Raw genomic sequence first — 21137 nt, forward strand, 5'->3', positions numbered from 1 at the left:
AATATATATTGGAAGGCTTTAATTTGTTTCAAAATCTTGAGCTACATATGTTACATTCCACTCGAATATCTGCTGCTCATTATAGTTTTTTCCCCTTTTTTATATTTTTTTTTGCGTATAGATCATTTCAGCCGCCATGTTCGGGCCCTTAACTTTTTCCTCATCCCACTTTTTGGAAACGAAATGAAAGTTGTAACTTTCACTAGGGGCCAGGCGCGTGTATTTGTACATATGTATCCGCTACATCTGTATCTGTATCTGTAGCTGTAGCTGTACATGTATCTGTATCTGTAACTGTAACTGTATATGTATCTGGGATCCTGGTCTGCGCTGCACACACAAATCAAAAACTTTTACTGCCTGCACCGCCCACTTTCATAACTATGGCCCCATGTACGCCCACCACTTTCACAACCATTTCCACACTCCCATTCGGATTCACATTCACATTCAGTCCCGCATTCACAGCATCCACAGCCACAGCCTCAGTCAGGACCATTTCCCATTTCCCATTCGACCTAAACTAAGTTCATTTGTCTGCCCGTTATTTTTCGTCTATTTCACCATTGTCTTTGGGTTTCATTTTCACTATAGCTTTTGTGCGAGAGAATTTAAAACAATGTTTACGCTGCAAGTGGCAATGCCAAATAAAGCAACAAAATGCCAACACAGGGCCACAGCAAAAATAATAACAAAAAAAAGCAGGAAAAACCAACAAAACAGGGCCTTATTGTCAATATATTATATATATATAATGGTGTATAGTATTGGCCAATGAGGAAACTGTCAGTCAAGCAGATGTCAAGTACTTAATGGCGGCTAAGAAGTCACTAAAGTCATTGAAGGTTCTGTGTGAAAGAAATTACCAGGCTTTTAGAGCAGGAGAACTTGGGAAAGTAATTGTTATAGATATAAATTATTATTGACAATATATAATTCGAATAATTAATATATAATATATATATAATATACAATTATATAATATATAATTATTATAAATAAATTATATATTACATGTACTGTTAGTAAAAGCTTTGAAAATACAAACTAGTTCAACAGTTCAGAAAAATCATTGAGCTGATCTTTTGTTACTTTACACTTTCTTAAATTTTAATTATAATAATAGTTAAATTTAATAATAATAATTTGTTAGCAAATATATTGTAAGATCATCATTATTTTTGTATTAAAATATCCATAAAATCAAGGCTATTGAATGTCATAAAATGAGTTTCATAAACACACAAAGGTGATGCCTTATAGCTTCTATTCTGGATGATGATTTAAATATCTATATACTCTTTTTTTAGTAAATATGATAATTTAAGTTTAAAAACTTTAATTACTTCATTACTTTCTCTTAGTTTTTAATAACAAATTCGAACTGCAACAAATTATACTTCAGAAAAACATTTTTCATTCTAAATTTTCATTTAAGCTTTAGTTTATTTGTCATTTGTCCTTCTTGCTTTCTATTTTCCTTTCATTTTACTTAACTTATTAAGAACAGACATTTTTGTCCAAGTGGTATACAAACATCAGTGTGTGTGTGTGTTTGTGTGTGTGTAAGTGTGCGGGTGTGTGTGTGTATGCCCTGAGTGTTTGAACGTCTTTATAGCTTTAAGTAAGCAATTTGAAATTTGAGCTGCTTGAAGCGTTCTACAACAAAAGGCTGGCTAAATTGTTGTTTTCCCCAAATTGTTGTGAGTTAATTTTCTTTCACATTGTTTGACAGACAGACAGGACTTTGCACTCGCACACACACAGACACATACGCATGATTTAAGGGTTAATTTAACATCAAATTGAATTTCCTTAAAGTCGGCTCTTCTTGGCAACTCGTGACTGATGGCCAGCCCAAGGAAAGTAAAAGAAAGCACTTTTCTTTTCTTTTTCAGGCGAGAGAGAGCCTGAGAAATTTCTAATTACAATAATTAATGCGTCGAGTTGAGTGTTCCCTGTTGCCTGGAATTTTTTCGTGTTTTTTTTGCAGCTTCTGGCTGAGTGCCAGGACAATTTCGCAGGCCTCCTTCTCAGCTTTGCTGTGCTCTGTCTGGCGTCTTTATCATGACAATGCCAACATGTCGTATACTAAATTTTGCAGGCATCATGTCTGCGTCGAAGGTTGACGTGAGCTCACGTACCGAAAGGAATAAGGAAGGAATAAGGCCACGCCCACATGGGCACACACAGCAAAAAAATAAATAAAAGAAATGAATAAAATAAAAAACAAATTCTAAATGAAATAAAAAAAGAAGCGCTTCTTTATGCGCATATATTCACATATAAGAAGACCCAGGACGACCTGCGAGTTCAAGTCTCTGCCGGAGATGCATTAGCATATCGTATTATCCTCAAAAAAAGGATACGAGCTATATATACATAAATATATATACTACAGCAAATAATTTGACTTTCAGTGAAATCAAAAGTCGAAAGGCAGGCAGAATGTGCTCAGAAGAGGGGGATTGCTGATGCAAACAATATTTATGGAATAAACACAGTTGGGGATTAATATATATATATAGAATTTAAAATGCAGAATAAGTAGGTCATACCTTGATACTTTTTGCTATCCAAATGCTTGATTTAATTCCCATAAATCGGTTAGTTACTATTAATGTTAAGGTTAAGATTTGGAATAAAATTGTATTGAAAAATTTTAGCCGCAGCATAATTCATCTTTCCATCACCCACGCCTTTGCTCTTGAACTCAACCGCAAGTCGCATTTGTTGGTTTTCCGCACACTCACACACTAAACAAATGGACATCAACACACATACACACACACACACGCACACCCCAAAGACACACCACACACACATACCAAGCCACACAAAGTGTGCAGTCAGCTTAATTGCCGCACAAACCGGAAACCAAAAACCATTTCCTATTTAATTCTTTTTTTTTTTTGTAAGTGATGGTTAACAATGAAGTGAAGACTTTAAGAAAGCTAAAACAAATAATATATACTGTTTTAAAATATAATAATAAATTACATAAATTAAGTAACTATGATCAGCAAGCATCTATGATCAGTAATTAACTATGAGAATTAAGTAACTATTTTCAGTAATTAACTATGAGTAGTAATTAAGTATGAGCATTAAGTAACTCTGAATAATAAGTATCTATGAACATTGAGTAACTATGATCACCAAGCATCTATGATCATTAATTATCTATGATCAGTAATTAACTATGAGTATTGAGTAACTATGTTCAGTAATTACCTATGACCAGAAAGTAACTCTGAACAGTAAGTATCTACGAACATAAAGTATCTATAATCACAAAGTATCTGTGATCAATAAGTATGTATGATCAGTGATTAACTTTGAACACTAATAAACAATGACTTGCAACTTTTGTAACACAACACATATCAGAGACCAGGCCAGAAGAAGTCACTTCGTTCCGGGGATGTTAGAACAAGTTGGGAATCATATGCACAGATGTGCGGGATTTGTTTTGGAACACAGAGCAAGCTATTTGAATGAAACTATGGAGTTATTCTTCTATATAATTTTAGTACTATATAAGACGAAGCCTGGCGAATCGGTGGACTATATATATATACATATATATATAGCTGCCATAGGAACGATCGGAATATTTTTAAGAAACACAGCTTTGCGATGCAAACATGAATGCAGGATACTACTTATGCAAAAGAACTAGCAGGAAATATGTAGATGCTGTTGAATATGGAGTATCTCATAGCCGGGACACTCCACCAAAGCGTTTCATCCATCCTTCCTTCCTTCCTTTGCCGACGAATGTGAGAATGAGTGTTTGAATTAGCAGATGTACGTGTCACATTCAGGACTCGTTGCCACTCGCATTTGCACATGCCAAATGCCGAATGCCGAATGCCGTATGGCGAATGGCGAATGGCGAATGTCGAATGGCGAAAACAAATTCCTGAGTAGTTTTTTTTTTACATTTTCCATTACGCCTTCTCATGCATTCTCTTTGCAGGCACTCATGGCATTTCTCCTTTCCGTATGCTCTTTCCGTTTCCGGTCCGTTTTCGCATGTTATTTGCATGCAGCTCACGAGGCCATAGGACAAATTTTCTGGACTCGACTCGTCTAAAGCCACCACTAGAATCTGGCCTTGCTCAAGGAAAAGGCTCAAGGATCTCTCCAGCACTCTGGCTGCATGAATGCAGCAGGCTCAAGGAGTTATCGAATACACGCCCACAAGGCAATGTGTGTATGTGTATGTGGGGAAAAGTGGTTCAAGGAGCTGCAGAATGGCAATGAAGTGGATTGGTTATGAACTGCACAGGCAGATTGTTCCACTGAACTTGAATCGAATTGTGGTAGTCAGAAAATGCAGCCTATTACCAAATATATTTAAATATATTTGAGCACTGAGGAAGTTATAAATATATATAAGAAACTAAAGCTAGAGCTTAAATTGGAACATAATAATCCTGAAGCTATATGATTCAAAGCTTAATTTATTAACATATATAACCTTCTTGAAAGTTTGTTAATTTAATTAAATTTAAACCCTCAATCAAGCCGCATGCACTCTTTCAATGTCATTATTCATCTTTTCTCCCATATGCCACATTAATTTTCTTACTCCCGAAAAATTTTCCTTGGAATTTTGCAGCTCTAAACTTTTCGGTTAAAGTTTTCCCCAGGTAAAAAGTGAGGAATAGGGGATGCCAAATCGGTGAAAATAAAAGCTTGTTGGTCTGCTGGTCTTAGATCAACACAAAAGTAGCCGGGAAAACGCTAAAACGATGAACTGTTAAAGCGCCTTCTGTGGCCTCTAGGGGTTCATGCACTCTAAAAAAAAGTTTGCAGAACTTTAAAAATATTGAATACCCCAAAAGAACCTTCTAAAGATATTATTTTCCTAAGAATTCAAACTTTTAACAACCTTTCTTATGATATAATATAATATATATACTTTTAATGTATCATAGAATCCTAACTGATTTTTTTATTTTTCACTCTATCTTAGATATTATTTTCCTATGAATGGGAATTTTTAATTAACTTTCTCTTGGTATATAACATAATATATACTTTTAATATATCATAGTTTTCTTTATTTATGTTCTTGATATTTCTATTTCTCTCCCTGTACCAGTATATTTTGGCCAGCAAGTGTTCTGTTATAAAAAGGCAACCGAGCGTCAGGACCACTGCGCCTTATGTCCTTAATGCGTATGTGTGTGTGTATTGGCGTGTGTGGCTTTGTGTGTTTTTGGGTTTTGATGGTGCTTCATGGAACATTTCACTGTTTTAATTTACGTTTTATTTCTGCTTTAATAGCGGTGAGCAAGCATATTGGTTTATTCGTAAAAAAGATCAGAAAATGGTACTATAACCTCCAGAAAGATTTCACTATAATATCTAAATAATTAAATCTAAAGTATTTAATCTGAAGCTTTGCTTGCTTGCTTATAAATGAAAATGATGTTATTTTCTATGGAATATGATTAAATATTGAACTCTCATATAAATTTACTAAGTTTGCAACTCTTTAAAAGAATATTCAATTATTTAATTTTGTATTACGTAACATTTAATTTTAAACTCAAAAATAGATTTAACAGTAAACAACAAATCATAACAATTAATTTTTCAAACTAAACACTAACTAAATATTATAAATTATCGTTTCTACTGCACTTCAAGGCGCTGATCTTTCCATTTTCTATACAACCGCTCAATTCGCCGAAGAATCTTGATTAGTTTTGGGTCATCTTGGCAAAAATCACTCAAAATATCTGTTACCATATGCTTCTTGTTATATAGTTCCCTCATCGGTTGTTTGGTTTTCCTTAAATAACGCTGCCTAAACTTGTAAACAGCTTGGCCATCGAACAAACTTCTAAGGAATGCTATCAGCTGTTCATCTGCAAAATGAATGGCCGCCAAGACTTCGGGGGAAACATCTTCCACATTTTCCAACAGGGGATCGCCAATGACTTGAAAAGGATGCCTCGGCAGCTTTGGCTGGGATTTGACTTTTTCCACCACCAAATATTCAATCAAACGTCTAGCTTCAAACATCAAGGATTTCTTAAGGTGCTTGTTAATGGCATCCTTCTTGGCAACAGACAACTTTCTCTCTAGAACATAATTCTGACCAGTCAGGACACTTGGACTGAGTTTAGTTGGTCGTGATCCTTTTATGATATGACCAAAAGTCGAAGGTTTGGAAGGCTCTTGCTTCCTGCGGATCCTTGCATTTCGACAAATGTGAGGATAATGCTTCCTGCCATTCTTAATACAAAAGGATAAACCAATGTCACCCGAATATTGTCGCGATTCTTCCTCAACATTTGCAGAACTTGAAGCTGGCCATGGTTCCCGCTTATAAAGGATTTTGACAGAACAAGATTTTTGACCTAAGGATGGATGTTGAGTATTGAGTATAGGGATTTTCTAGGGGATTTTCTTACCTATGGATTCCGTGTCACCTTGCTCATCATTTGCAGAGGTCGAAGCTTTCCACTCTCCCTTCATATAAAGTACATTGGTGGTAAAACCTTCTTGTTCTATGGATAGATCATTTCCCTTTGTGTTGGAGCGAGGGGAGTCCCCAGCTTTCGGTTCTGTATCATTGTATGAAGTGTATCTGAATCTGGCACCGCCTTCAAGGCGTTGATCCTCCGATAAATGTTCCGAAACTGGTGGACTTGCATCATCCCCAAAAGCTACCGAAAATATGCGCCTTATATCAATATCAAAATGTCGCAGCTCGTTCAAGCACCTCTCTCTAAGGATATTTGTTTGCTTTATGTTCTCTTCCGATTTCTTTTGCCAGTCCAAGAAGAGTGCACTTAGATGGGCGGCTGCCTCTTTTGATTTTGACAAAACCTTTAGATTCTCCTTCATAAAACAATTTTCAACTTCATCATATGGATTTGGTTGTGCCTCCTGCTCTTGTACTATATGCTCGAACATGTCGATGAAATATTTGTTTCCTTTATGAAGAGTGTCCTTGCTTTTTGATTGGTGCGATTTCCGGTTTCGTTTTGGTTGCTCATCCACATCTCTCTTTTTGATCTTGCGATCATTCTTGAGACGTTCTTTATCTTTATCTTCTATTGGTAAGTTGCTTTTCCTGCTTTTAGACTTTTCTTGAATTTTCTTAACAAGTTGCTCATTGTATTCGGTTGCCTCTTTTAAGAACTTTTCTTTGGCTCTACGTGCATTCTTCTTGCGTTTAATTTTTTGTGCCAAAGTTAACCCAACAGCTGGCTCTTTATACTTCTCAAGAAGATGGGTCCATTTCTGAATCAGAGCCTTCTCCATGAGATTATAGACATCATTCTTGTCTTCGTTAATATTTATATCTTCAAACTCTTTTTTAAGCTGTCTTTTTGATTTTCTTTGTGGGTATTCCTCTTTTCTCTGTTCTGATTCTTCTGAAGCCTCCACTTCTTTTTCAAACTCTTCTTGAATTCTCAATTCTTCTTCCATTTCTTCCTCTTGCATTGTTTTTTTATTTCTTTCCTTTTCAAGCTGTTTTTGATACTTTCTCTCTTCCTCTCGTCTTTGTTTTGATTCTTTTCGAGTCTCCTCTTCTTTTTTATACTCCTCCTCTTGCATTCTCTCTTGATTTCTTTCGTATTCTCGTCTTTCCAACTCCTCGTGCATTCTCCACTCTTTTTCAAGCTGCCTTTGGTACTCTCTTTCTTCCTCTTGTTTCTGTTCTAATTCTTCTCGAACTTTCTCTTTCTCTTGCTTTCGTTTTTGGTTTCTATCTTCATTGACGTTTCCTACACCGACTTCTTCTTGCTTTGTCTTCCTGTCCAAAGGATTTTCTCCAGCTGTTGCTCTGCCCTGATTATCCTCCAGGACAGCTTTTTCCTGGTTCAATTGCTGCACCTTGAGACGCTCTCGCTCCTCCACCGCTTTTTTGCTGTTGTACTCCTTGAGTTCCTGGTAGGCCATCACCTTTTTCTTAACATCCTCCGCTCGAAGGACGGCCTGATGTTTAAGGACCTTGGAACACGCACATTTGTTGGCAGTGTGACATTTCTGACAGTTTACTTGCTTTCTGGGTTCTGGTACTGGTTTCTTGGCAGACTTAACCTTTACCTTCTTCACTTCTTGAACTTGAACCCCTTTTTGGCGCTGAGAAGGCGGCATGGTTCTGTGTTTCTTGAGAGGAATCTGAGCTTCCCGTCGTTTGTTTATTAAATAACGTTCATGGTCACGTCGCTCTTTGACTTTGAGCTGTTTCTGGAGAAGATGTTGCTCCCCCGCCAGGCGTGCCTCTTCCCTGCGTTGGACATCCAGTTGGCGTCGCTCGGTCACACTTTGACGCTTTTGATCCCTTGTCTTCTTGATCTCCTGCTTTTTGGGAGCTTGATCTTTCCGGGATGATCCTGGAGGCAACTCCACCTGAACACCAATGTCCTGGATTGCGGTCTGTTCTTTGGACTGCAAGGCGGCTGGAAACTCGTGAAGCCATTGCTCTTGCTCCTGGCGGCGATACTGCTCCTCGAGAGTGTTTAGATGCTCAATTCTGGTTTGCCAAATGAATGTTGTTTTCTGGCTAATAGTGTCCTTGGAGGGCATTTCTGGCTGACTGGCTCGGCTCAACCTTTGACGACCTTCCTCGTCAAGGAGCAGATGCAAAGCAGTGCGATTGTTCACATGAGTTGTGAAAGGTTGCGACAATTGACCCTGTCGCAATTGACGCTCCATCTGATCGAGCAAACAATTCCGAACCCTGGCCTCATCTTTGCCCGAGGAACTGAGAAAATGTAACCAATTTGAGCAACGAATACGATCCTCGGCATGTCCCAGTTCGTGTATTAAATTGCGAATGTTATCTATCTTAATGCGACTATTGCGCTCGAGGCGCTCCATCTCACCTGGAATATCTTTTGATTTACTCGCCATCAAAAAAGTTCAAAATAAAATACTGGTTTTCTATTTTTTTTTCTTCTCATATAAGTTGCACGTTGGGATCTCGGAATAAGACTGAATAATACAAACTACTGCTTCGGGGATGTAAGTTCACTAGACTCAAGGCTTACTTTGATCTTAATTATATAAGAAAAAACTGCTAGGGTTTCTCTTTAGATTTTATTTACTTATATTCCTTATGTTCTTGGTTATAAAAGATATATATGCTACACAACAATGCTTCCACGCAGTTGCACAGCAAATATTTTGGTCAAAACAATCAAAAGTGGCAACCACAAGGCAAATAGAAGGGAGTGAGGCCCAAAAACACAAAGCCAAATAACAAAAAAGAAATGAAAACAAAAATGAAAATGAAAATGAAAACGAAACAAATGTTGGCCGGCAGCTAAAAGGCAATGAGGAAAATGGGGAAATACAATACAGAAACAGAGCAGCTACTTTGGTAACAATAAATGGTCCAAAATGGACTCCGTCTCGACCAAATAATTTGGCCATTTTCTGGCCGAAAAATAGGCACACACACACACGCACAAATACACACTCAAACACACACTCGCACACACACACACACCATAAATAACTCAATTGCAAACTATTTGCTTGAAAAGTTTCCTTTTGCCCTGCGGCAGCCTGTTGACTTACAAAAGTTCTCCTTTTCCCCCATTGCCGATTTTCCATTCACATTCCCACACCCGGTTTTTCCCCGCAATTTTCCAAATATTCCTCACCCCCTTTCCCCATTTTTGGTCAGCCTTGGCATGCAAAATAGTTGAAAAATGTAAATAACCAGAGAAGCGGCCCGCAAGGACGAAATAATTCATTAAAAGAATATCAAGTGTTAAAAGTCACACAATTTGCAAGGCACAAAAGAAAATTGTGCCATTGGCAATTTTCCCCATGAGGATGTGTGTGTGTCTGTGTGTGTGTGTTCCCAACAAAATTTCAATAGTTATCGCAGTTCTTTAAGCAGCAAATTAAGTTTGAGTACAAGATAAGCGCTTAAAAAGGGTGTGCGAAACATACTTTGAGGCCCAAAAGTTTGATCAATTTGAGCCGAGTTTCTTAAATTGCCAAGAGCATAAAACTCATTATTATGCTTATTATATATACTCTTTGCTAAGGGTATCATAAATTTGGTAAGAAGTTTGCCACGCCATGAGGAAGATATTTCCAAAATTTAAATATAGTAAATATATATTGGATCAATCTTGTTTTTAAATATAAAAAATACTATTTATATAGAAAAAATCTGTATAGCAGGGTTCTCCATTATTCGGCTTTCCTGGAATTTCCAAGAGCATAAAACTCATTATAATGCTTATTATATATACTCTTTGCTAAGGGTATTATAAATTTGGTAAGAAGTTTGCCAAGCAGTACGGAAGATATTTTCCAAAAAATAAAATAATAAAATAATCTTGTGTTTTTAAATATTTAAAGAACTACCTATATAGTAAAAATCTGTATAGCAGAGTTAGTCATGTTTCGATTTTCCTTAGCTAAATTTCCTCTATGGCAAGGACATCCAACTTTCGGCTTCCTTAAGCTGATAGCTTTTCCTTTTCTTGCCATTATTGTTACTGCTGTTATTTTTGACAGCCATTAAGGCGAATAATCGATAAGTTATCGTTATTTGCTCTGCGTCGAGCAATCCCGCTTGTGTTTGGGCTTAGCGAATGGTGGCAGAATCGAAATGAATGCATAATGAATTTCCACAACTAAATGAATAAATGCAAAGCAATGCCAAATGACTGCCATATGGCTTTAAGGACACTTTCCGCAAACAGAGAGGGAGAGAGCAGGAAGCATAGGCAAGAAATCAACGAAATGTTAAATAAGCAAAACGTGACTTTATTCGCAAAATGATGAGGCCAGCAATGGAATGAATTTTTTGGGGGGCCAGGCAAACGGGGATTCGGAAACCGGGAACCGAAAACCGAGAACCGAAAACCGAGAACCTAGAACCGAGAACCGAGAGTCGGGAACCCTTGGAAGTCTTAACACCTTTGCCAGTCACTGGCGATACCTCTTTCCCTCTCTTTCAGTACCCATTGTTTAAAGGGGTATATAGGACTTGGTTAAAGAACTTGCTGGATGAAGATATATTAGACTTAGTCATATTTTTAAGCTAACTTCAGGCACTTGTAGTCTCAAGTCGAACCCATAAAAATAGCTTTTTTACCTCTTTTCTTATTAATCCTTCTTAAACTAGAGACTAATTTTAGTCCTTCAAGTCGAATGACTTAAAACAACATTCTTTCAATGACTAAAACACTGTCTAGAGCTGTTTTATTTCATATTTCCTATAGCTATTTCTATATTTCTTAGGTACCTGTGCTCCTGTAGTCCTGCCCTATGTCCTTGCGTCCTGTTTTTGCCATGACTGCCGCTCCTGTGTTATCCTTAAGTGCTACTGGCAGCTGACGACGGACGAATGAACAAAAAAAAAAAAAAAAAACAGAAAAAGGAAAGGAAAAAATAGTCGGCCAAAAATTGCTGACAGCACTTTTGGAAATTGGCGTCGAAGGCAAAAGCGTAAAGGGGAAAGGGCAGGGGGTGAGCACAGTCAGGACCAAAAAGGACAAAGGACGAGGGACAAGTGCGTCTGACAGGCGTGGCATTAAAGCCGCCATAACGCTCACATTGATGGCTTTTGTCGCCGTTGTTTGGCCAAAAAACCAAAGTTTGTCATAAAGTGTCAAAGTGAATTGAAAATTTTCATTAAGCGCTGCAAATCTGCAGATTTCGCGCTGCCGCTGCTGCAACCGCACAAACCGCACCAACAAAACCGCAGCCCAAAACATTGACTGCACAAAAAAAATATTGCAAAAAAATCCTAGCAAATACTAAATGCAAAAAAATAGATATATTATCGAAATAATTGAAACAAGCCCGTTGATATTAAATGATATCAATTATGGACATTAAACTCGGCCAGCAGAGAGTTGTTAAAATCAGCAATGTCATCGGGATTAAGGAAGGCTAAAAAGTTAATGCATTTTTTTGTTCAATGCTTAAATCAATAAATTTTAGAATTCATATTAAAAGTGAGCTAAGCAAAGCTTTCTTTTGTGAAAAAGCAATTAACGCTTATTAATATTAATAACAATATCAAATCTATATTTGTTCTGGTCTTTGCAATATATATTTCTATATACATATATTTTCTGACCCCTATACATTGGTCCTTTTGTCAAAATTTTGCCTGTCCTTCAGCCCATTCAGTTGTGCATTTTCCATATTCGTTTCGGTCGCTTTGTGCCTTTGACTTGGCCCATCGGCCATTGTTAAGCTTCTCCTTCAAAGGGTTAACAAAAAAAACACACACACATACACACAGTGTCCTGGAGCAGTCCTTCGAACGGCCCTCATGCCCGCGGGCCAAGGAGTAGAAGGATCCTTTTTGGCGAAGCCTTTTTTGTATGCGTTGTATGGTGTGGATTGGAGATGCTGGCGATGGCATTGGTACTAAGGATAAGGATGCAGAACTGGGCTGGCAGACACTGAGAGAAATTTCTTACAAATAAAATAAAATATATAAATCCCTCAGCGCCCTATACTGATATTTAAGATATATCAGGATAAGAAATATATTAATGATACGAAAAGGGGTTATAACTTCATTAGTTGTAGATCAAATTCAGCCTAATAAATTGCTTCAACTTGCTTCATTTAAACCCTTTTACAACTGTTTTTCGCTCAGTGTATTGTCGTGTGTTCCCCGTCATGATTGATGCCCAGTTTGCGCGAGATTTCGTTTTAATGCCTTTGACAAATCCGTTAGCACAAACGATGGCAGCGCGGAGTTTCCGGGGACGAAGGACTAAGAACTTTATCCAGCGTTACTATATATGGATATATATGGAAGGACATCGGAAGGCAGAACGGGGACGAGCTAAGTCTTAATGACAAAAACATTGAAGCGACGATTTTTTTTCCTTTTTCGCACCCTGCCTTCATCGTCATTCATGTCGACGTGAAGAAAACGGGGGAAAACGAGCTGTGAGAAAGGAAATTCAAATTCAAGGCTTTTAAAATTTTGGGGGAAATTCTTAAAAATATTATTTAATATATAAAATTTGTTCAAATAGTGATGGTATGTGCTCCGGTTTCATTAAGAATAAAATCTTTTTCTATATGGATATATTCTGAATTCTAGAATGAACTGGAAACGTATTCTTTATGGAATCTTATGAGACATACCCTTTGCTGTATAACTTTATTAAAGTTAGTATAGATTCATTACAACCTGTTAGGATTTCTGTGGCATATGTATTAATTCCATTTTAATTGTTGTTAAATTGAAATATGTGTTTTATTTACAAACAAAACATAAATGCAAACGTACAAAGTGTTTGCTTGAATTTCCATTAACAAGGTCAATACTTTGAGCACCTTTTCACACGACAAGGACAGCCACTTAATATATTTATGTAACTAGTAAAGCAACTACAGTGGAATATACTCGACAACAGGATACCTAGTACTCAAAACTTAATACAAACAAAAGGCCTTCTAAAAACTATAATACCCTTACACCCCTTAGACACTGAGAGGTGTGACCAGAAAACTGGACCTTAGCCCTAAAAAGCAAAACCGAAAGCCCAATATAAGTCAGCCTGGAAAAAAAAGAGACCAAATATTTGCTGAAATTTAAGCATCGAAAGGTTGAAAGGTTCGACACTTTGAAGGAGGCGACAGGACCATGAGCGGGGCCAAACAAAAGGCGAAGCTTAGAAGCCATGACGCAGATGAAGATGAATGGACGTTAAGCGCAGCGTCAAGGAATTAGGTGGGGACAGGCTCAAGGCTCAAGGAGCCAAGGAGCAAAGGACCTGGGAAGGGGCAGGATTCCCAACCAGATGACAAAAGATGATGACAACGAGGCGTGCGACAACGAGATTGGAAGGGAAAACGATGACGAGTCCGAGTTAATAGAGCTCCAAATAGTAAATACACTCTTATAAAAACGAATAAAATGTTTTAAAAAACTTAAAACTAACGCTGCAAAAACTTACATTTAAATATGCTTTATTACCTCTACAAAGTATGTCTTATTTCTAAATTAATTTAAATTTTTGTTAACTTACCTTCAATAAATGCTTTTCCTTCGAGTGCCTTTTGGGTTTCGGGGGGCGGGGAAAACCTGTCAAAAATGCAAACGAGGCAATTAAAATGAAAATGAAATCAAATTTAGCGCTTTGACAATGTTTCAAAGATTCGAAATTTTGTGTCAAATAAAATAACTTTAAATTTTGACGGATGACTTTTGGGGTGTGTGGGGATGAGGACGGATGGGTGGTCTTATGCCTGTTGTTGATGCTAATGTTTTTTGCAATGCCCCCCTCTAATGGCGTTTGTCGTAAAAAGCATAATTGATTACACACACACACCACGCACACCCACCCACACCCACATTCACACCCACACACGCGTCTGCTGGTTGTGTTAGGAGCAGCTTATGACGTTATTCAATTATGGCTTACTTAATGCGGAAAATTTGCTTTCATTTTGAGCCGAAAAAAATTGCATTTTGCCTGCGGGCCAAATGCCATTAGAGACAGGACTGAAGGGGGGAGGGGTGTGGGTGGTTTTTTTGGCCCACACTGTGTGGAGGCGTTGAGAGGGCGCGGTCTGCTTAGCCAAGTTTAAATGGCCAGAATCGAGTTCAAGCACCATTAAGGCATTTTGGTACAAATTAAGGAAGTTTAACTGGGTTTTACTTCTAAAAAAATATTAAACTGCTGCTTAATTACTCAATAAATAATAGATGCATAAGAGTAAAGGGTTTGTCAATGTAAAATAAGGAAATTTCTAAAGCATTGATCTTAAATTATGGAGTTATTAAGAAGTTTGTCTTAAGCATGTGATTGGTTAAACTGTGTTTTTAATAAATGCTATTTTAATATGTATTTACCAAACATTTCTTAAGTATACCCTATTTCTTATTATATCTTAATTCTTTATGTATATATTTTATATATATATATATTATATAATTATTATTATTTACACCAGAGTATATGATTTTGTATAACTTTGCAGAGAATTATATTTACAATCAGAAGCTTAAAACTCAATGAAGGAATAATTTCCGACCCTATAAATCATATATATTCTTGATCAGAATTGAACAATGAATCGATCTGGGCATGTTCGGGACAAAAATAAAATTTTCAAACATTTTCAAATTTTTCATAATTTTATAAGGGGTTACATCGTTAAAATTTTCAAAAATTAAAATTTTTTTTAAATTTTAAGTTGAGTATACAGATTAATTAACCTAATAAAAACTAACATACGACAGTTTTCCGAATTCAATTTAAGGCTATTTTGGCTAAGTTATGGGTTTTTTAAAATTTGGTTTTTCGAAAAAATTGTCATATTAAAATAAGTATCTTTCAACTGTAAGTATCTATGAACAATGTACACTTACTAACTATGAACACAAAGTAACTATGATCAGTAAGTATCAATAAACATTAGGTAACTCTGATCATTAAGTAACTATGTTGAGTAATAAACTATTAGTAGTAATTAAATATGAGCATTAAGTAACTCTGAACAATAAGTATCTATGAACATTAAGTAACTATAGCCAGTAAGTATCTATGATCACTAAGTATGTATGATCAGTGATTAACTTCGAACACTTATAAACAATGACTTGCAACTTTTGTAACACAACACATATCTGAGACCAGGTCAGAAGAAGCCACTTCGTTCCGGGGATGTTAGAACAAGTTGGGAATCATAAGCACAGATGTGCGAGATTTGTTTTGGAACAAATTTAAGCTATTTGAATGAAACTATTGAGTTATTCTCCTATATAATTTTTCTTATATATAAATCGGAGAAAAGCGAATCGGTGGACTATATATATACATATGTATATATATATATATACATATATATACATATATATATATATATATGTATAGATATGTACATATATATAGATTTTCCAGTTTTCAACGGATTTTCTTGTTTCCCAAGCCTCTCAAAGTGAAATTTTTAAAAATGTTAATCGCTTAAACCACGTAAATCTCTACATTTTCATTTTCTATATGTACTATAAAACGTTTAAATATATGCAATGTATTCCCTAGACCAAGTCAAAGCTTATGCATAGCTAAACTAACGTCAAAGAATCCCACAGCGGGGAAAGGACAACCGGACCGGAAGTTCAGCGCCAGGAACCGGAAGTGACTCGCACACGAAGTGGATAATGTGTGCCCGGCGTGTGTGTGTGTGTGTATTAGCGTTTTTTGCCTGGTGCTTAGTAAAATGTTTTAATTATAATAAAATTTTCGCCAAACAATTTGTTGTTTCAAGGCTGTGGGTTGAGGTGGGGTTAGCAGGCCGAGTTCCGGCAATATAAATATATAAAAGAGAAAACTTTTTGTGTGTGTCCTCATCAGAGCCTTTATTCCGATTATGGGAGAAAATTGTAGTTTTACTTTAACACTGTTATAATTATTATAGTTTATAGATGCTAATTTTTTGGTGGTTTGTAATTTAATTGTAACTTTCTTATAAGATGCTGGTTAATTTAAAGATTTCTGGTTTGTAATTGGATTGGTTTTTTTTATAGTTTATCAATAAAATCATGTTACTCTCACCAATAATCAATTTTACCTATATTTTTATTTATTTTCCTTCTATATTTTATATAGAATATATTCCTAAAAGGTGTTACATATTAAATATTAATCACATCACATCATCACATAAAAAATGTTCTATTGAAAAAGTATGACTAAATATTCCTATAATGAACTTTTATCTTAAATCTCTACAGACATTGAAAATCCTACTTGGTAGTTACTAGAAAAATTTCAAAAATATTTCAATTTACTTCCCAAAAATTTCCCTCAGTGTCCTTGTGTGTGCTTTTGGACCATGTCCTTACACGAACACTCTCCCACACACATACACATTCTATAAATGAGTTGACAATACGAGGGGCAATTATTTAACTTGATTTATTTGCTTCAGTCAACATGTGAAGAGCATTTTGGGGTGTGGGGTGGAGGGAGGGGCTCGTGGCCAACGAAAGGCGACATAATTAAGCGACCGGGGCAAATTTAATTAGAGCATCCTCCACAGCTTGCTGGCCACTTCACCTGGGCCTGGGCCTGGGCCTGGGCAGAAACAGAGCCTCGAAACCGAAACTGAAACAGAAACAGAAACTGCAGCGGAAAACTCAACCTTAATGACAAAGCAAACCATTCAGGACAACTCTCCATCGTTTGGGGCTAAAACATCAGCCAACAACTGAAGCACCAACAAGCAGGCAGTTGACATTGAGTTTTCAAAGGAGTATAGAAGGACTCTATACCCTGGACAGGATTATAAATAAGTTGCTATGAATATATAAAGATAGGATAATAATCGAAAGTGTGTTTTCATGTTCATGCATATTGAGACCATTAAATATGGTAAGAGAGCCATTTGTGTGATGGATTCTCTCACATAAAAGGACTTTGCCATATTACCTACTTTTCCAAGGAGTTATTTTTCCGGCATGCCCATTGACAGACAGGGAATATTGCCAGCGAGAAGCTTTAGCATCTGCATTACCATGACAACCATTTTCAGTCAAGTGTCCCATTTTGTGTACGAGGCGGCAAGCCGGTCAGAATGCTCTGCCGTCTGGCATCGTCTTCCTTTTTTGCAACCTTCTGTCAATAAAAACACAGGACTTGAGCTGCAAAAATGTGCAACATCCTTCTGGCTCCTTGCCTCTCCCTCCCCCCTCTGAGGATGGTCTTACGGCGATAACAAGTTCCACGCGAACGGATCCTGTCCAAGCGGAAACGAGTAAAACTGCGCCTCATCATAACAAGCCTAGGCAAAAAAAGCGACGAAGGAATTGCAGTTCGCATTAAAAAAAAATAAAAAGGAAAGTACCAGCGAAGGGTGAAAGGATTGCCTGAATGGCATTGCATCAAGTGGATATCAAATGGCCCTGGCATTAAGCCATTAATGTTTTGGCCTCAAGTTCCTGATGATTTTCGAAGCAGATGACATTAAATTAAGCTAAAGCCTCATTACTAGTCCAATTAAATAAATATAATACTTTTTATAAAATAATAGAGTCTAGGAGAATGTAAATCAAACTTCAGGAAAAGAATAAATCCTGCTTGAATCCTTTTTTACGCCATAGCATATATGAGAACAAGAGTATATCGTCTGGCGTATAACTCATGGCAGCTTAGTCGAACCACATCGAATGGGGGCAATAACCCGTCACATGGACACTTGGGATAATCTCGAATAAGATAATCAATTCTCCAGCTCGTAATTTGTCACTCGAGGCAAGGGCCTGGCCTGCTGGCAGCGCCTTTAAACAGCTTATAAATACGAGTACAAAGGGAAATGAAACATGGGCGCACAGTGCGTATGAGCAATAAATCTACGTACGTACCGAAAATGCCAAAAGGGAGAAAAAAAAAAGAGTCCAAAATAAGTAGGCAGACACTGACAGGCGGCATAGACAAAAGGAGAAAGGAAAAGGGGCGAGGTAAAAACGAGAAAAACGAGGAAAAAAACACAAATCACAGACGGCAGCTGTGACAGAAATCAACTGCCAAGGCGAAGGCGAAACTTGGAGAAATGGTTTCCCATTGCTAAACCCCTTCCCTCATAAAAAACAACAAAAACCAAAAAAGCGTACATAAGGGTGCAAGGTTGGCGACTTTCACCTGTGTAAGTGTAAGTGTGCGAATTGCAGGCCACAAAAAAAAAAAAAAAAAAAAAAAAAACAGCGGCAAGGACACCAACAGGATAACGGGGTTGGGGCCATTGCGGAGAATCCAAGGCGAGGCAATAAGTAGACAATGAGTTAAAAGCGAAAATCCTAGCATCATCCACCCCTACCACATACATATATACCACACAGATAAATGTAGGAAAAAGAAATATATGTGTATGCAGCGAGCGGCGCAAAAAAGTAGGCAACATTAAAGATGCCAACTCAAGGACAAGGCTCAGCTGGCGGGGCAGCGGAATAAAACGGTGTTTGGATATTCGGTTTAAGAAAAGTAGCTATAAAAAAAGGACCACGCAAAAAATATATATATGTGTGTGTGGCTGTTATTGAATTGGGGCCAAAATTCAACTGGAAATCGTGCATTTACACTCGTAAAAATGGTTTTTACATCATTATATTTCATTATATTTTAGCACTCGAAAGAAAAAGAAAAGAATGCTGAACGTTAAAATTATTAACACATAAAGAGCAGAGGGAATTTTCTGAAAAGGGGAATATTTTATATACATATAAACATCTATATAGGCTCCTTGGAAGTTATTAAAAATTATAAAGCATATATCTTTAGCTTAAGGGATATTATAAATATTCCACAATTATATTCCTATTTAAGCAAATTTGTTTATTGTTTATAAATGGAAATAGGTTTAGATTTCATTCTAGATTTTATTAGAAAATGAGATATATATCTTGAGCTTCCTTATTGTAATTTAAGCACATTTTCCTTTCAGTGTTTGTCAATTCATAAAATATGCCTGGCAATTGATCAACTGCAGTGACTGTTTATTGAGCCATATATGTCCATAGAAACATACATACATATATATACATAGATATATATAATATTAATATATAGCAAATAAATTTCGATTCAAACGTAGTATATATACATATGTAGTATATATAAAGGTATGTGAGTGTCTGGAAAATAATGCTGCTAAATTTGAAATGTTGATGCCAATGATTATGTTGATGATGCAGACCCATTTTCCGAATCAGCGTCATCAGCTGGGAGAGATTTTGGGGCAGGGATCTCACTCTGTCTTAGTTGGAGGGAGGAAAACCAACTAGAAATGCAGGGCACACTGTTAACCCCACTTCATTGAAAATGCTAATCGCACTCATTACACGAAATATGCATGTAATAATAGCGATATCAGCAACAACCCAGAGACAACAAGGGAAAGAGAGAGAGAGAGAGAGAGAGAGATGCCATGCCAAGCATGCGAATGAGACGGAGATGTTTGTTTTTCAATTTTCCAACATAATCACAATGTTTATGTTGATGACGGGGGAAACCCTAAATTGCTGTGGCCCTAAGTGCCCTTTTCTTGGCAACATTTTCAATGCATATTTTATTTAGCAAGAAAGGAGTCGGAAAATATGATGAAATTATGTTAAGGTTATGTCTTGATCAAGTTATAAATTAAAGAAATGGTAATGCTAAATAAGATTTAAAGGAATTTATAAAGTTCTATCCACTTTTCAGTACAGTTAAAAAAAGTGTAAAATAACTTTAATAATATATATCAAAAACTGTTATATATTATACAATATTGTTACAAATTAACATATATTATATATATATATATATATAATTAACAACATATATTAATTCTAGATAAGAGTTAAAGGAATTTATTAATTTTTAATACAGTCAAAGAAGCTTTAAAATAACCTTAAAAATACATATCAAAGACTGCCCTAAAAACTCTTATATATTATAAAATCTTGTTACAAATTAAACAAATAGTAATACTTAATCAGATTAAAAGGAATTTGAAAAATTCAAACCCCCGTTTTAATACAGTTAAAGAAGCTTTAAGCTACCCTTAAAAATACATACCAAAGACTTCCCTAAACCCACTTATATATATTATAAAATACTGTTATTATCTTAAAACTATAAATATAAAGAGTGTATAAACAAAATTTAAGCATTCTTAGGTAACTTCAAACAGCACTTACTTCCAGCTGCTTGGCTGGAATCCAGACGGCGGTCGTACAACTTAATTTGGCGACTGCATAATATAGTTACTATGCCCCTTATTCTTACACTCCTGCTACGCCTGATTAGGGGTTAAGGGTTAAGGGTCAGGATAGAAGAGCTCCCGCCCCCTCGCTTTCCGTTTTTTCTTTTTCTCCAATCCCCTCCCCAAACGGCGCCCCTGTTTGCAGACTTGACATGCCGCGAGCGCCGCCTAATGAGGCCCATAATGAGCGACAAATCTGGTGGTGGTGATGGGGTTGGGTGCCCCTTTTTGGGGGGGTGAAAAACTAGCAGTGGGAGGGGAAAACTATCGCGATGATGACGCAGCAAAATTGGGTGGACTGACAAACGGAAGTTGACTGGGAAAAATCAAATTTCCCTATAGCCTTTGAACTAATTTGGGATCCATCTTTGTGAGAGGTATTCAAATAACTAAATTCTACTTATGATATTTGG

General features: G+C 36.6%; 2 protein-coding genes and 1 long non-coding RNA gene across 3 annotated transcripts in view; 1 reads left to right on the forward strand and 2 right to left on the reverse strand.

Annotated features, from left to right (window-relative positions):
* LOC110184543 (uncharacterized) overlaps window positions 1-21137 on the reverse strand; it is a 114525-nt gene that overhangs the window by 41899 nt on the left and 51489 nt on the right. The window contains exon 2 of the long non-coding RNA XR_015273076.1: window positions 14007-14062. This is a non-coding gene — a long non-coding RNA (uncharacterized LOC110184543). The remainder of the gene's footprint in view (window positions 1-14006; window positions 14063-21137) is intronic.
* nAChRalpha3 (nicotinic Acetylcholine Receptor alpha3) overlaps window positions 1-21137 on the forward strand; it is a 121597-nt gene that overhangs the window by 22505 nt on the left and 77955 nt on the right. The gene's annotated exons all lie outside the window — the stretch shown is intronic.
* On the reverse strand, window positions 5534-11377 carry LOC110179091 (uncharacterized). Its single transcript, XM_086839066.1, has one exon. The coding sequence runs from the start codon at window positions 8887-8889 to the stop codon at window positions 6418-6420; it is 2472 nt and encodes an 823-aa protein (XP_086695192.1). The 5' UTR covers window positions 8890-11377; the 3' UTR covers window positions 5534-6417.

This window comes from Drosophila serrata, unplaced genomic scaffold, assembly GCF_035046125.1.
Source record: "Drosophila serrata isolate PLE 108 unplaced genomic scaffold, ASM3504612v1 contig_362, whole genome shotgun sequence".
NCBI classification, from domain to species: Eukaryota; Metazoa; Arthropoda; class Insecta; order Diptera; family Drosophilidae; genus Drosophila; species Drosophila serrata.